The sequence below is a fragment of the Nelumbo lutea genome, chromosome 2 (genome assembly GCF_056320005.1).
Source record: "Nelumbo lutea isolate HS-2025 chromosome 2, American lotus-T2T, whole genome shotgun sequence".
Lineage (NCBI taxonomy): Eukaryota > Viridiplantae > Streptophyta > Magnoliopsida > Proteales > Nelumbonaceae > Nelumbo > Nelumbo lutea.
Window position 1 is genome coordinate 20,937,877 of NC_142685.1, and position 18,192 is coordinate 20,956,068.

At 38.2% G+C, this 18,192-nt stretch overlaps 1 protein-coding gene across 6 annotated transcripts in view; it reads left to right on the plus strand.

Moving 5' to 3' along the window:
- Positions 1 to 18,192, plus strand: part of LOC148869057 (transcription factor-like protein DPB) — a 41,520-nt gene that overhangs the window by 19,250 nt on the left and 4,078 nt on the right. For all 6 annotated transcript variants that reach the window (XM_088969652.1, XM_088969651.1, XM_088969654.1 and 3 more), the window contains exons 6-8: positions 6,617 to 6,763; positions 6,884 to 6,952; positions 7,065 to 7,163. In XM_088969652.1, coding sequence (XP_088825778.1) covers positions 6,617 to 6,763; positions 6,884 to 6,952; positions 7,065 to 7,163 — 315 coding nt within the window. The remainder of the gene's footprint in view (positions 1 to 6,616; positions 6,764 to 6,883; positions 6,953 to 7,064; positions 7,164 to 18,192) is intronic.

The window sequence follows — 18,192 nt, forward strand, 5'->3', positions numbered from 1 at the left end:
GGGAAGATCCGGCTTGACCTCGGGCTTGGGCCTTAGGTCCAAATCTTAGGGTTGGGCTTGGGTTGATCATAAATCTGTCCCAACAATTAATCAATCCGATTTTGATGCATACCATTGTCTCATAAGATTTTCCCATTGAAAGCACTGAATTTTGGTTTGGACTTTGGATCAATAGGAGTTTCAGTTGGTTGAGTTCCTAGCTTACCGATATCCTTTGGTAAATTACGGATGTTCTTTTCATTGCGAGTCAAATATTCCATGTTTGAGCAATTTAAATACCCAAAGAATACCACAATTCATTGTTGCCATTATTCCCAAATTTAGCACTCTAAAATCTTTTAAAGTTCAGCAATATTTGAAGGATTATTTTCTTTACTATGTTGTCAACATACACAATAAGGGCTGTCAGACATGGCAACATGTCACCTCTCTTGATAAAGAAAATTTGAGCAGTCTGTTGCTAGTGGAAACTAATTTGCTGAACAACCCTCCTAAAGTGATCAAAACCAAGCTCTAGGATACTGCCTTTAAATAGATTTATTTAGCTTGCACATTTTCTCTGTATGCAGAAGTATAAAACTTAGGTGGTAAATATCATATATAACTAAAATCAGGGCTTTTCGCTTGGAGTCGATACACTTTGAGAATATAGCAGTTAAAGTAGCACCTTGATTTAAACCTCACCTTTTTACTTATCTTTAATACTATTACACTTTACCTTTTCTCAAAAAAAAAAAAAAAAGCTCTTGTTGACTTCATGGTTGATGACATCATTAGAGGGTGGTATATTCTATTTGTAGCACACTCTTCAATGACAAGTAGAGCAGCTGTAATGGAGTGGATATAACTGAATACTGATGTCATAAAATTAAATCTTGTTGGCTGCAGCATTGGGAATCCCAAGAATTGAATTCAGGTATAGATGGGGTTCTGGGAACAACCATGGGACTTTTTTGGGAAATTTCCCAATCAGTACCCTGTACCTTGGCTCGAGTGGCAATTTGGTCCCCCAACTTTAAAATGCGACAATCCAGTACCCGAACTGTCAAAATGTGACAATCCAGTACCCGAGCTTTCAAAATGTGACAATCCAGTACCCTAGCTTTCAAAATGTGACAATCCAGTACCTGGCATTAACCAGTCTGTTAATCAGCCGTTAAGTGACATTTGAAAAGTAAAAAATGCCCTTTGAATGCCATCTAATTCTCTTTATCAACCATCCAAACGTTGACAAAAAACTGAATAGTCCCAAATACTAGCCTCTTCTATTCAAAAAAGTTGGTGACTGTTTAGAAGAATCTAGAATTTGGGACTGTTCATTTTATTGTCAATATTTGGTTGGTTGATAGAGAATTAGATGGCATTCTTAGGGCATTTTTGACTTTTCAAATGCCACTTAACGGCTGATTAACGGACTGGTTAACGGCAGGTACTGGATTGTCACATTTTGAAAGTTCGGGCACTGGGTTGTCACATTTTGAAAGTTTGGGTACTGAATTGTCGTATTTTAAAGTTCGGGGACCAAATTGTCACCTGAGCCAAAGTACAAGGTACTGATCAGGAATTTCCCCTTTTTTTTTATGAATAAGCCATTGATCTTTGAGACTCAATAATAACAGAGCTAGTGAATGTTTGGCAAGGATTGAAGTTAAGTAGACCTCTCAACTGTAGAAATACAAGGTACTTGTGCACTGGTTCAAGAATAATAGTGAAGGTCCATGGCAATATCCAAATATCCACATGCTTTAAGAGAGGCAAGATGGCTAGCAAGGGAAATATGCCAACCTTCACATGGACTTTGAGATTTGCCAAAATTTTGGCTGATGCACCATCCAAACAAGGAGTGACCAGGAACTAACCTTTTTTATTTTTTTGGGTTGGGGGGCATCTTAGTTAATTATATGTTATATGTACTGAAAGGTTAGGTGGCTTATGCTAGTCTAATATTGCGATCCAAAGGCACTTGTTTGATTGTATACATTCTTTTGCTCATATTAATAAAAAGTTGCAGTTACCAATAAGAAGAATCAAGTTTTCTCCAGGTATTCTGCATTCTAAGTCTTTTTGTGTTGTTTTGCAACCAACCAAGCCTTATGCCTTCAATCAAACCATCTGTTTTATATTTTACTATGAAGACCCATTTGCACCCAACATGTTCTTTGTCTTTAGGTAAGTCAACATTTTTTTTGAAACTGTAAGGTAAAGTATTTAAGTTAACAGTCTCTTTTGTTTGATTATTTAAGAGAGCGTCCATCTCAAGATCCATTGTCTCTTTCCACTCAGTATGAGCCACCAAGAGCTGCTGATTCGTTGCAAGATCTATGTGGGTTACTAATCCAAGGCCTTCATTGGCTTCAACTTGAAAACAAGAGAGGAAAATGCAACAAAACCTGGCTCTGATGCCAAATTGATTTAGTTTCTTTGATTTAGGGTAAATAATGTGGGTTTCGAAGAAGGAAGAGGAAGAAGAAAAGAGTAGAAAACACCATTTTTGAGGAGGGGAGAAAGGATGGGCATTGAATCCCTTTCACTGATATTTATAGTCTAGAAATAAAGGTAAAACTACAAAAATACACCTGCTTTCAATACTAATAGAAAAGACAAAAAAACTCAAAATCTTCAATGAGAATGAAGAATGAAATGTCGAAGCAAGTAGACAATTCGCTGTCCACTAAAGGTTGAGCAGAAAATTGTATTCAAGGAATGAAACACTTTACAATTGGGAACAAAGAGAGAAACCTTGTTTGCCTTTATAATAAAAAAAGAGAGAAATCTGGCTGTTTGGATGTTTAGCAGAGACAGCCTTTTGCAACAATGAATCTATAAGCTCTTTTTCTGGTCGATTCTTGACCATTGACAACCAAGGAATTCAAAGGCAATTTCACGCGATGATCCTCAAAGAAGTCTAACAGAGATTCTCTGTAGTCTGTTCAACCTCATGCATTTCTCTACCAAGGATTTCTGTCCCTCCAAAGATGGACACACAGATCAGACTTAATCCTGATGGCAGCTTTCTTGGTAATCCAGGTCCATCTGGGACTGGAAAGGTCTTCAAAGATCTCAATATTTCTCTGTTTTGGTACTTTTGTGGTCGTATTGAGGATGCATATGTTGTCAAGGTTCAAAACATCAATACAGTTCAATACGCCAGTTGGGGCATATCGGACTGTATCAACTCTCGCATCCCTTTTTTTAGTTTTTTTTTTCAACCTGGTTCAGAGAGGTCGGTTTAAGGCCTGTCAACCCTCTTGACCGGGTTTGACCCCGAAACACACCCTGTAGGGGCATATCGGGAAGCCCACGGTGCGATATGTATCAGCTGATACGGCCTGATACGTATCGAAATTTTGAACCTCGTATCTAGTTAAAACTGAAGGGTTGGCATTTCTCGTTGGTTCAAGAATTGCAAAACATGTTTAATTCCCGACTTCATCAATTTTCTGTGATTCTATTAATGCAGTTAGATTCCCTATTCGAGTTCTTATCTTTGTTCAGTGGTATTGAAGTCTTGAAAGGATTTTAGATGAGCTTTTTTTTTATTTTCCTGTTTTCAGGTAATTTCTTATTACTTGTTGTATCTCTAAGTCTACTTTTTTCTTTTAATTAATCTTTTGTTTACTATTAAAATAATTAGGTAGGGTAATAGGATGGATTCATGGCCATGGAGATTGATGCACCATCTAAATGAGATCAGAACATTTTCAATTCCTGGATATTTTCAATTCCCTTCCTACTATTATCTCTTGGATTACTGGAGATTTGACTCTAAAGCTGATAATCATGCTAGGAGAGTAGTGAGGGCTTTCTCTTACAGCAATGGTGTTGTTAGTTACTAGTTTTGTTTGAGAATGGAGCTTCTCTTGTTCTTTTTGTATATCTATATGTTATTAAAAAAGAAGAATACATAGCAAAAACACTGATGAAAAGAGATTGAAAGAAATATGTGTTTTTGTGTGTGTATGTTGTAGTTGTGAAGGCAACACCTAGGTGATGAAGCACTTTTTTTGGGATTGCTTTGTGCTTTGCCCAGGTATTTTTAGTGTATGAGGTTTGCTGATTTTAAGTGTACTGCACAACTGTTGCCATATTGTATAAATAAGGTGAAGGGTGTTAAAGGGCATCATAAAGGGCCAACTTTCTATTTAGAGAGCTATAAAATGGGTTTAGGGTGAACCACAGTAATGAAAGGGAAAGTAGTATGTTCATTATATTTTAGCCTTGACTAGTTTTACAAGAGGCATTTTCTTCTAACTCTCTCTATTTCTATGACCAAAAGAAAGCACCATATTTTTGTCTGGGAGATTAGGGACCTTTCCCCTTCATTTCTTATTTTTATTTTATCTTTTTAATCATTTATTAACTACTCTTTATATTTTTAATTGTGACCGAAATAGGGGCCCTGCTTCTTCATTTTGTTTCCTTATCTCCACGTTAACATGCTTATGCATGCTCTCTCCTCTTTATATTTCTGTTACATTCAACATAACAAGGGCTGTGTTTCTTCATTTGTTTGTTTTTCTTGTTCCTGTTTTATCATTATCACATGCAAACATTTACTCTGTATATCTCCATCGTTTAAAATGTCTGTAAATTTCCTAATATTCCTACAAATATTTTCATTTCCATGGGTGCCAACACGAAATATTACTAGAATCGACATATTCCCCCAATGAAATCTACCCGTGCTATGTGGAGTTTATAAAGTTACTGCCCACCTGGATATTTATTATACTCTAAAGCTGATAATGTTACTGCCCACCTGATGGACATGATTATCACTTTGAGCTAGCTCAAAATTTATAAAGTTAAATCTTAACTTTTTATTGTATAATAAATTATTTGGTTGTTCTATTGAAATTATTTGTGGTTTCTATGAGTTTAAATTTTACTTACTCCTTGTATCATGCAGTTTTGGTGATTTGGAACAAGATAATTATTTAAAAGGGTCTACCCATGCATCTTTTATCATTATATAAAATAGCATTCTATATGCTTGCATATTTCACAATGTTTCCACTTTCCACGATGTCTATAATTTTTACGATATCAATATATGACATTTCTAACATTTTCAACATGTTTCCTATATTTGGAAGACCGATATTTCCACTGTCACCAACATTTTAAACCTTTTGTATCTCTCTTGCATTAGTAGAATTAGTCTCCATTAGACCTGTTCATGGGCCGAGTGGCCCGACGGGCCGGCCCGGCCCCCGGACGGGTTTGAACATGGTTATAGGCCCACAGGCTTAAACTCGGGCCAAAAAGCCTGGCCCGCAATAAATTTGAGCCGGGCTCGGGTTTTGTCAAAATAGCCCGGCCCGACCTAAACCTAGACCTAAAATCCCTAATCGAATAGCCCCATCTTTTTTATTATCTCTTTGCCTCTTTCCCTCTTCTTTTCCCAGCCGAACCCTTCTTCTCCAACCTCCACATCCTCCACATTCCATGGTGAGGCGGCGAACGTTCACCGACGCAATAACTCTGGCAACGACGGTGAGTTTTCTCTCTCTCTCTCTCTCTAATGCGAAGTTGCGAACTGATGAGGGATCTTTGTCAAAGTGCGACGGTGAGTTCTCTCTCTCTCTCTCTCTCTCTCTCTCTCTCTCTCTCTTAGATGCGAAGTTGTCAACTGATGAGGGATCTTTGTCAAAGTGCGACGGTGAGTTTTCTCTCTCTCTCTCTTTCTCTGCGAAATTTATTAGGTCGGGCTTCGGGCTCGGGCTTCGGGCTTTTTATTAGGCCCTGGCTCGGACCCAAGTTATAAGCCCGTAGGTCGGGCCGGGCTCGGGCTCGGGCTCAGGCTTTGGGCTTCGGGCTTTTATTAGGCCCGGGCTCGGACCCAAGTTATAAGCCCGTAGGTCGGGCCGGGCTCGGGCTCGAGCTCGGGCCTAGCATATTTTCATTAATGGGGACTAAAAGCCCGGCCCGGCCCATGAACAGGTCTAGTCTCCATCCTCCTTTTTCTTCACAAATTCATGCACGTTCTCTCTTTATCATTATCACACACACACACACACACAAATTCATGCATATTCTCTCTTATCTCCTGGAGGTTTCACAAGAGGCATTTTCTTCTACTGTTCCCTCTATTTCTATGACCAAAAGAAAGCATCATATTTTTGCATGGGAGATCTGGGACTTGCCCCATCATTTCTTATTTTTATTTCCAATGTTCTAATTAATTAATCACCACTCTTTGTCTTTCTAATTGTGACTGAAATAGGGGCTTGTTTCTTCAGTTTTTTGAATTTTTCTTCTCTCCACATTAATGTGATCATGCACATTCTCTCCTCTCTATATTTCTGTTACATTCAACATAATAAGGGCTGTGTCCCTTCATTTGTTTCTTCTTGATTTATCATTTATAACACATACAAATTCATTCTCTCTGTATATATCTCTTGCATTAGTAGAATAAGGCTCCATCCTCCTTTTTAGGTGGCATGAGAAAAGATGTTTTGAACAAGCTCTCCATGTCTGCTGGAGGGTTCCATCTGCATCTAAAAAGAGAATCTATTCCCAAATATTTGTATGTGGGTTGTCTGCATCTTTGTATGTTGATTCTTGTATTATCATAAATTTGAGCTCTTATTTGAGCCTCTTTGGTTCACAGCAACAATATGATGAAAAAAATATACGAAGGAGGGTATATGATGCCCTGAATGTTCTCATGGCAATGGATATTATATCAAAGGATAAAAAGGAGATACAATGGAAAGGTCTGCCTCGCACTAGCCTAAATGACATTGAAGAGTTAAAGGTGTGACCAACCTGTCATGTTTTGAACTTTAGAAAAATAGTGTGTAAAATGTGCAGCTTTTGTTTGGTGAATGTCTATGCTTTATTATAAAAAATATCCTATGTTATATTATTACTGCAGGCTGAACGTGTTGGACTGAGAACCAGGATAGAAAAGAAAGCTGCCTATTTGCAAGAACTTGAGGATCAAGTAAGGCTCCTTTTTTTTATTTTTATTTGGGTTGGCTTATATACTCTATTTAATATTGTAACAAACAAGAAATCTAGAGTTGTTCTCTAACTTTTCCGTGCCCTTTTCAAAGTTCATAGGTCTTCAAAACCTGATTCAACGGAATGAGCAATTGTACAACTCAGGAAATACTCCTACAGGCGGTGTAGCTTTGCCTTTTATTCTGGTTCAGGTACAGTTGCTTGTCTGTTTTATATTTCTGCCTGTTTTGTTAATCCATTCAGTTTTAAGAGGGATAAAAACGATGCTAATTTTCTACCTTTTGCGGTTTTACCTTCCTTTTTCAAAACTTTCTGTGTTCAATTCTTTATAATGCAAAGATTAATAGTTCAGTTTATAGTAGAAAGCAGTGATGCATATACTTGGGAGGGCATTATAGGAGTTGAACTGGAGCAACAGGAGAAAGTAATATTTGCCACATGTACCTATGACTAAGCATTTATGCATCTTAAGTGCATCTTTTCCTTTTTTCCCCTTTAAGTTTGGCAACTGTGTATCCTAAAATATTGACAAGTTAATTAAAAAGTTCTCCTGTTAGCCAAAAACTAAGGTAAAAACAAATAGTTGGAATTTAGAAAAATTTATGACAATGTGTCATGGGACTTTTTGATTGCTATCATGGGTCAAATGGTTTTGAGAATCTGATGGGAGACTAGAATTTTTTTTTGATAAGTAAATCCTTTTATTAGATTGAAAAGATTATCTCATACAAGCAACCCTTGGAGAGGTGCATGCTGGATCTCTCCCACTAAAGAAGAAAACAAAAACAAGTTACAATTGTGCCCAATACGAAAGTTCCCTAGCTGTCCCTTGCCCTTGCTTGGCTAGACAATCTGCAATAGCATTTGCTGATCTCCCCACCCATTGCATTCTTACATACATATTTCTTGTCAGCATCTTAAACTTCTTAATTTCATTCCCGAAACACCAAACTACTGACTCTGGGTTCTGCAACCAGCTTATTACTACCTTGGAATCCCCTTCAACTATTAGTTGTTCCACCCCTAATTTAGCTGCAAACTATATTTCTAGATTTATTACTGTATTTTTACTGCCTCTTCCTCTATTTTGATAAATGGTTCTTGTGGTGACTTCTTAGGAGCTCTAGAGGTCTCAGGTAAGGATACCCTCTCTTCCTTCTTTGTTTTGTTCTTGTTACAAAGGCCCTCAGCAAGATATTGTGCAGGGATGAATCTCTTGGCCCCATTTCAGGCTTTTGGGTGAAATAGGATGTTCTGTTGATCACGTGCCTTCATTATGCTGATGATACTTCAATTTTTATTGATTTTTTTCCTCAATAACAACAATTTCATTAATCAACCAGAATAATTAATTACAAAGATGGGGAGATAAACTTTCTTAACTCCCCCAACTGAGTCTAGAGCCCCCATAAAGAAAAAACTAGAGTTACAACTGAGCCTAGAACATAGATTCCCTAGCCACCCCTTGCTTAGCTAACCCATCAGCAAACGAGTTAGCAGATCTCTTCACCCAGCTGAGCTTAATTTCCATGTCCTTAACCAACCACCTGAACTTTTTCCTTTCATTGCTGTATTTCCATAACCCAGTCTTGTCTTCTTTTAACCACCCTGCTACCACCTCGAAATCCCCTTCAATTACAAGTCTCCTAATGTTCATTTCCTTTGCTCTTTGGACACCTTCCACGACTGCAGAGATCTTGGCACTGAGAGAATCACCCATCCCAAATGGGCCTGAGAACAAGGCTGAAACAGTCCCATTCTCATCCCTAAACACACCCCCAATACCTGAATGCCTAGGGTTCCCTCTACTACTACTACCATCAAAGCTCAGTTTTATAAAACCAGAAGGGGGAGGAGTCCAGGACAAAATCAGACCTGTTTTGACCTGGGTACAGTTAGCAATCTCTCCCCACTTTCTCAGCAGATTATCCACTATAAAGTCTGTGAACAACTCTGAAGATTTCAGCCACTTTACCACCCTTATATGAATCAGATCTATCAGGTTTTCTGCACTTCTCTCCTTTTCAGAGAAAAATCCTTTAGTTCCTTCCTTCCCACAATGACCAGCATACAACAGCCCTTAGGCATCTCCACATAGTCCTACCCCTTTTCAGATGCCACCTGAAAATGGAAGAAGAAAATAGGCTTTGCAAATTCAATTGGGGGGGGGGGTGGTCCAGCTACACTCAAAAAGGGAAAATGCCCATTCCCGAATAATTTTTGCAAACTGGCATGAAACCAATAGGTGAAAACCAGTCTCCCCATCAGCTTTACAGAGAATGCACCAGTGAGGGGATAAACATGTCTTGGGTCTGTTTCTTTGAAGCAAACGACTAGTGTTAATTCTTTCTATAAAAGATTCCCAACAAAAACTCCCAACCCTAGGAGGAATTGACTTGCACCAAATCTCTTTGACAAGGAAAGGAAGGCCTATGGGGCTGGTTGGCTGAGTAGCTTGAGTTAAGACTTTAAAGAAAGAGGCACAAGAGAAGGAGCCCGAAGGGGTGGGGGTCCAAATTCTAGTGTCTTCTTTTGCGGGTGCAAGAAAATATTTTCAAGAAGACCTAGGAGAGTCAAAATGCTGTTCAGGTCTGTATCTATAATAGCCCTTCTCAAATTCAAATTCCATCCAATCCCAGAGTTTGAAGATGATGGGACAAGAAAGGATGATATTATGTCTTTCTTGAATTTATCCATTTCCAAGTTTGCAACTTAAGGCTCTTTGTTGTTAGAAGTTGTTTCTGTACTTGGGATAAATGTCTTTGATACTCTTTCTCTCTCTGTCCCTTTCTCTCTCTACTATTCCCTCCAATATCAGTGTGAATGTGGATAACTTGGTTTTGGGAAATATGGACAACAGTGGGGATGGTAGAGCCACAAACAATTTACAGCTTCCAGAAATCAAAATATGGAAAATTTACAGCTGCTGATTTTGTAAACAGTGGGGAGAGGAGGCTGGAGATGATATAATGGAAATTAATCAAGCGTTTAAGATAGAAAGAAGAGGAATTCAACAGAATTTGTTGATAAAGAAATAGAATTGGGAAAGAAATTAAATGTCCGAAAAGTGTTTATGGAACTAGAGGAGACAATTAAAAGCCTTAAAACTGCAACTAAAGAACATAATAAATAGTCCAAGTGGGGAAACGATCATTCTTATTTGAAGGTGGAAGGGAGAAGGGGTGGAATCTATTAAACTGCAAAGGGGGTAATTGGAAAAGGTAATGATGTGGAGTGCAGCTAGAAAGGGATTGAAGGTTGGGGGTTGGTTTTGTGTTTGTAGGGTGTCAGTATTTTGAAGAAAAGCAGGGACAGGGAGTCTTCCTGAAGAAGCTTGGAAATGGTCAAGAGCTTCATGGTGGACTCTCAGTGAACTTTCACTTTAGGACTTAAGAGAGCCCTCACAGATTCACAATCCCTGGTGGTGCCTGCCCTCTTGTTGTCTCTTAATGAGGTTTTCCTCTCCTCCTTCCACCATGATTAACAAATTTGGTCCACTCAAGGTAATTTCTCCACTAAGTCCTTTTGTCATCTCACTACTGGCTTGATAGATTATCCTTTCTGATAAGAAGAATTTGCCTCTCCTTGGTTCCTCTAAAAGTCTCCATCTGGGAGGCTGTTTGGGGGTGTGTAAATACTGGGGACATCATTCAAAAGAAGAGAAAAGGCTAGCTTTATGTGTCCCCTCACGTTTACATTATGTGCGTGAATGATGGTGAACTGATTAGTCACCTCGTCATTAATTGCAGCGTAGTTTGGACTTGGAGCCTTTGGCAGTTCTTTATGGATTACCTTCACAGTGGCAGTTACAGATGGGTTCCCCCTAACTCCATTGCTGACATCATCATCCAATGTCCTTCTTGCAAGCTTGGTTCTAAGGGAAAGATTTTCTGGAAGGTCATCATGCATGCTCTTATGTATGCATATGGGAAGAACACTAGAAGAATTTTTGAGAATAAACCTACTAATGTGGAGGACCTTAAAAGCTGAGTTTTATCTAGAATTTTTTGCTCCCTTGTAAGCAATTCATTGGCATCACCTACAGAGACATGAGTAAAAATCTTTTTGATGTCTTGCGATCTTCTCCTGCCTATCCTCCCTTCAATTTCCCTCTAATTCCAAGGCCGATTACTGATTACATATTGAGGTTTGATGGCAGCAGAAAATCTGTGCATGGCCTTTTGGAGACATCTGGCATTGGTGGTTTGATTCTCTCTTCTGATGGCAGGGGGGTTTGGGCCTTAGACCTGATGGGCCTGTAGATGCATCTGAAGCCTAAATCAGAGCCTTTCTGGCTACCTCTGGATAGTTATGTCTATTTTGCGAAGCCATTAGTGGCTGAAGGTGACTCTAGGAATGTGATTGGTTGGGCGTCCAGAATTGCTTTGGGGCCTTGGAGGTTTTCCCACTTGCTGGACGAGATCCAGGAGATTACTGTTTCCTTGAATTGCTTGTTTTGATCGACTCCAAGGGATTTGAACTCTATAGCTGATGCTCTTGCAAAATCTGGGGTGGACAGGGCTGTTTTGTATGGTGCTAATACTTTACTGTTGTAACTTCTGAGGGCCTATTGTCTGTTTTTTGCTTGTACATTCCCTTCCCCCCTTTTTCCTTGCAATGAAATGTTACCGTTTCTAAAATATGATTGTTTCAACATGAATTTCTTCAAGAGATGATAGGTTGTTGTTAAAGTATATTTACTAAAAGCCTTGGTAGGTTTTTACACGAAGGGCATTTATAAAAAAAAAGAATTAACTTTGGTAGCAAGTGGAGAAGCTGCATTAAATTTTGTGTCTCAACTCTTAAATTTTCTATTCTGCTCAATGGCACTCCAACTGGATTTTTAAAAGCTCGAGGGAGCTGAGATAGGCAGATCCCCCCTTCCCCAACCACTCATTTCATTTGTGTCACTAAGGCTCTGGCTACCCTCACAAACAAAGCTTTAGGAGGAGGTTATGTTTTGGGGTTTGAGATATGCAACAATGCGCCCGGCACTTGTCTTCTACAATTTGTGTATGACACTTTAATCTTCTTTGAAGCCTCCAGCTTTCTCATGCAGTATCTTTTGGGAGTGCTAAGGTGGCTTGAGATTGTGCCCGAGCTTGTAATTAATTTCAATAAGAGTTCCTTGATCTGTGTTGGCTAGGTTCCTGACCCACAAAACCTTGCAAATGTCCTTGGCTGCAAGGTCTCATCTGCCAGTCACATACTTAGGGATCCCTCTTGGAGTCAAATCCTCCTCCTGTTCCCCTTGGGACCTGGTGATAGATGTCACAGGAAATGCTCGTCTTGTATGGAAAGGTACCTATTTAAGGGTGGAGTGAAAAGCTAACTCTCATCAGGAGCACTCTATCAAGTCTTCCTGGCCACTTCCTATCACTATTCCATGTCCTGGCAAAAGTTGCTAATGCCTGGAGAAGTTGCAAAGGGAGTTCTTCTGGAAAGGGTGGAAGGATGACGAGAGGGTACATCTTGTGGATTAGGTCAGAATCTGCACTCCCAAGCAATCAGGTGGCCTAGGGCTATACAGAATCAAAGATGCTAACATTGCCCATTTAAGCAAGTGGCTTTGGAGGTTCAATGTTGAAACAAATAGCTGGTGGGGATGATTGATTGTAGCCAAGTATGGACTTATAAATGGGGATGGGATCACTAATCATATAGCCTACACCACCAGCAGATCCATTGGGAAAAGCATTCAGAAAGCTCAGTCACACTTTCCTCAAGGCATTGCTCTTAAGCTTGACAATGGTACCTGGCTGAGATTTTGGCTAGACTCTTGGCGTGGAGACAGATCTCTAGCATATTATGTCCAGGCCTCTTCAGTATAGTCATCAACAAGGAGGCTATAGTTGCTGAAGTATTCTCTGCTTCAGGTCCCTGTGGTGTTTGGGCACCCAAATTTAGAAGAAATCCCTTTACTGGGATAATGAGAAGCTTGCAGAATTGCTTTGCCAGCTCCAGTGCTACCATCTGAATTCCAACTCTGAAGGTGGCAGAACTTGGAGGTGGGACAGCGAAGGAACATTCTTGGTTAAGTCCATGATGCACCACTTCAATCTTGATGGCCCCACCTTTCCCTATAAATCTGCTTGGGCATGTAATATGTCATAAGGTACCCTTCATGATCCTGCAGCCTCTTGTAAATGCCTAACCAAAGATAAGCTGATCAGGAGGGGTATCTCCATTGTTTCTGCCAGTTGTCCATTCTGTAATCTTGACCTAGAGACAGCCGGCCATCTCTTCCTGCATTTCCCTCTGTTAGCAGTTGCATCTGGGCTCATCTCCTTAGCAGTCTACAGTTGAATTAGTCTTCCTCAGACCACCCTTGGTTTCTTGGAGTGTTGGCACATTGAGGGCTTGACCAGCAATGGGAAGACCATTTTGTTCATGTTACCTGCTGCTTTCTTATGAACCTTTTGGATGGAGAGGAACAGTGTCTTTGATAAGAAGTTCTCTAAAACTGATGAGATTATTCACAATATATATAAAATATATATATATATATATATATATATATATATATATATATATGGTCGGAAAGATCTTCTCTTGGGCTAAGGCTACTAATATATATACTGATTTACATTTTTTGTAACTAGAATACTTATTGAAGTTTTATGATATCCCATACTTTACACAGGCTCTATATTGGGAGTTTCTCCTTCAGTCTCTCTCATATCAGCAATATAAATATATTTTGCCTTTTATAAAAAAAAAAAAAAAAAAAAAAGAAGAAAAAAAAGTATTCTGATAGGTTTTGTTTGTTGATAGGGGAAAATGAGTGTTTCAGCTTTTACTTGTAATATTTGTGATGTGGGTCTTATTTGAGAGGAGTTGATGTTTGTTGGGACTTGGGAAGGTGGTATTCTTTTTTGGTTGTCTCAGTGATGACTTATCATCTTTTCTTTCTTCCATTTTTCTTTTATGAAATTTCTATTTGATATTAAAAGAAAAAAAAAGAAGAAAATGGAATCAGCTTTTGTAAAAGAATTATGAAGATTTTTGGTGACCCCTAGCTGAATTGAAGGTGGATAATGGGACCATGCAGATGGCAAGTTTAGTTTCTTGCGTGCATGTCTATAACAGTTTCTACCCAAGTGACAAGGAATGTTTCAGAATTTTACTCCCACTCTTCCAATAACAAGTGATCTATTATAAGTTGAAGGGGTCAGTGTTATCAAAGCATCTAACAGTCATCAGTTAAGGGCCAGATTGACTGCATCACTAACTAGTCAGTCAATACTCATGATGGGGTTACCTAGGACAACTAAGCATTGGCTAGGTCGACTAGTTGATCAACAACTTGTCAACTTAGTCAACCACAGTCATTTTAAAACTTTATTTGTTTGTTTGTATGTCTAATTATTTGAAACAATATAGAATATGTTTACATTTTTTATATTTATGCTGTTTAAACATTTGTGATAGAACATGATTAGATGATGGTATATAAAATAGAAAAAAAAAACATAAAATAATAAAAAATGGCAGAGGGGCTTTCTTTTTTCTTCCAATCAGTGGTGTGTTGGTATGGAGTTGCATCAAACAAAGGGCAAATTGAAAAGTCAAGGTTGCGCTCTTCTTTGGAAAGCAAAGGCTGTTATTCGATATCCTAGCCTATCCAACTAGTCATTGCATTGATTAGAGAGGACAAAACTAGACATTGCTTCATTGTATTGATGACATTGGAAGGGGCTAGAAGAGCTAGGGGCAGGACAAAAAGAAGTTATTATTATGCAATATGTTTTATCTTTGATTTTTTCCAACTCTCTTTGTATGCTAGGGAATCTCTCCCTCTTTCCCTCCTTCAATGAAAGTTCTTACCTTTCAAAAAAAAAATAATAATAAAGAACATGGGTTGAAGTAGTGAGTAGTGATTTATTTAAGAGCCCATAATTTAACAATGGATATGGGACCGAGCAGGACAGCATGCCAAACAGGACTCATGTAGCTGACCCTGTATAGTTGGGCTTGGGACAAGGCTCAGATGATAATGATGATGATTCCTACCAAGTAGTAGTGTTTCTTGAATAGGGAGACGACAGGATGCCTACTGGGGTGGGAGATGAAAAAGGGAATCTGTTAGCTATGTATTCTGGTCCAATTAGGGTGGGAGATTCCTTGAGGGTTGAAATACTAGGAGCTCTTGAAGGGGTACAAAGGGTCAAAGACATGCATATTAAGAAATTGATCATAGAAGGTGATTCTGAAATTATAGTGAACTGGTTAAAAGAGGACAATTCCAAGCTCTGGAACTACAGCAATGAAAAGAGGAAATTTAAGTGGATGACTAAGGACGTTGAAGTTAGTTGTACATGGGTAAAGAGAAGTGCAAACTCATTGGCATCTATTTTTTGGGCTATTTTGTATTTGATTTACGGTTTGGGTGTACGTTGATGTATTTGATTTACGGTTAGGGAGTTAAGATTCTTTAGCTCCTTAGCTATGTAATTTCTCAATCTTTAATAAAATTCACTGTTATTGGTAAAAAAAAATGAAAAGACTTACTTTGGGATTCACATGTCAAAATCAATTGAATGATGTGTGAGAGGATCTGAAATCTAATGGATTATGATATTTGGGCCGTAGTATAAGCCCAACCAACAATCATCAATTGAGTTATGACCCATGTTGAGTTGTGGTCTATAATAATGATGACATTGAGTTTGAAAATTCAACATGTGTAGGCATTTTTTGGGTCTTTTGGCCAATAACACAAGTACTGGTTTTTTTGGGTCTTAAGTAGAAGTGTAGAACTTAGTTATCCTTCATCGAACCCTATAAATCCCCTAAATTCTAGTTCCAGTTACAAGATTTTTTTATGAATAGTTCCAGTCACAAGATTGGTCCTCTCAGTTTCAGTTTCAGTCACAATATTTGGTTTTCATGCCATTTGAAACCTGAAACACAGGGATCCATCCAACCATTAGAACCTCCTAGTTCTGAACCTAGATTCTCAAATTTACGTATGCGTTTACTCGATGTTTGTCTACCTAAACTTTTCTGTAATTGCACAGTGACCCTTAAATCTGCATCACTTGATTAACAGGATTGGTATCTTCAACTGTAGTTGCCTTACATCAATATTTCTATACAGCTTTGTTTCTGTGCTTCATAAATTATAGGTGCTTAATTTCAGTATTATTTTTTAGGGGGCTTTTGCACCTATATCCCTCAGTTTCTATTATATCTCAAACATTATCTAGACTATATGCAGTGATTCCTTGATGTCAAACAACATTTACTACTATTATTACTTTATGGTTGAAGAATTTCAAATGTTTCTTGTTTAGAGATATTATTGCCTTTTTTCTTGCTGCATAAAATATAGTGGAGTGTTAGGGTATTGTTTTTGAGAATAACAATGTTATTTCTATACCATATAATAATAAAAAAAATGGTCATGTTTCTCTTAGTATGGTTGTCAGACCCTGATTCCACTTTCACTTTTCACCCTTTACATTTTCTATTTTTCCATTGCAAAATATGTCATAAATGGCACCTCCCACTGTGGACCCATCAATATTTAGAAGAACAATAGGGCCCCACTTTGGAATTGGGACACAGGCCAGCACTTCTGAGTTTCAAACTTCCCTAAACTAAAAGCAAGTGATCATGTGCCCCTTGTTTATGTTAGCAAAGTCCATCTTCCTTACCCGTCTTAGTCACCATGTGGCAGACTGATGGGTCCAGTGTTTTAAAATCGCAAGGCACACACCTTTTTGAAACAAGGAACAAATTAAAAATAAATAAAAATGCAAAAAAAATGAATAAATTAAGAAACTATTAAAAATAGTCTTAACTAGAAAAATCAAACTTTAGTTTTAAACTAAATGTTTTAAAAAATTCTATTAGCTCAAATTTAAATATATAAACATTACATATAGACCATGTTCAAAGTGAATAATGCAAAAATAAAACAAAAAATAGCATATAAAGCACATTCAAGCATGTCAAACTTTTAATTTCTTAATTTCTTTCCAATTGCTTTGTTTCAAATAGTTAATGTGATGTTACATCTTTCATTCCTAATTCTACAAGCCCCTTGAGGTAAGCCCAAACAAGTCCATATTAGGGACTTAAAATTCTTAATCCTTAAAAATGATTTTAATTTTAATTATCTTTTAAAAATATATTTTATTAGGATGAATGAATGAATGAATGAACAACATTAGCAAATAGGGGGTTCCTGGAGCTTTGGTGAGTGAGCAAACCTAGGTGAGGGGCATAGTTTAAAATGCACACCGCTTGTGCACCTAGGCACACCTTTTAAATCACTGGGTGTGCCCACCATAGACAGCTTTCCAGGAATAAAAAATAGATCCACTGTTAATTGATTGAGGGGGTCCCTGAGCCCAAAATAAGCATAGGTAGAAATTGGATATAGAGATGAGGGTGGGCCTTGGCACAATGGTTGGGTTGCTTCAATGTGACCTGGGTGACCAGGGTTCAAATCTTCGGAACAGCCTCTCCGTGTGTGTAGGGGTAAGGCTGTATACATCTGTCCCTCCCCAGATCTCGCATTGGTGGGATCCTTGTGCACTGGGCTGCCCTTTTTAGAGCTTAGATATAGAGGTGAAAAGTTGACATAAATGGTATTTTTTCCAATCATTTCTAAAGTTTTTTTTTTTTGGTATTTGGTGATACACATCACTAATAACACCCTCCCCAAAGTCGGTGGTTGCGGGAATCGAATCCGCATCTATGCTGGAGCGAACCAGCTAACATACCAACTGAGCCACCCCTTAGTTGGCAGAAGTCTATGCTGAAGTTTATAATGTTTACGAAACAGGTATGAATAATTATGGAATATGCAAGAATCCCAATATTTGAATTAGGACCAATATTTTATTCGGAAAAGTCAATAATAGATGAGAAGAATGTAACTTTTACAACATTTAATCACTTTGTATTTGAAAAATGTTCATTTTTCTGTTATTTAATGTGCAATTATGCATAAAATCATTTTTGAGTAATGGTTTGTTTTTTGTATTTTTTTTCCAATCATTTCTGAAGTTTATAATGTTTTTTTTTTTTTGGTATTTGGTGATACACACCACTAATAACCCCCTCCCCAAAGTTAGTGGTTGCGGGAAATGAATCCGCGTCTATGCTGGAGCGAACCAGCTAACATACCAACTGAGCCACCCCTCAGTTGGCAGAAGTCTATGCTGAAGTTTATAATGTTTAGGAAACAAGTATGAATAACTATGGAAT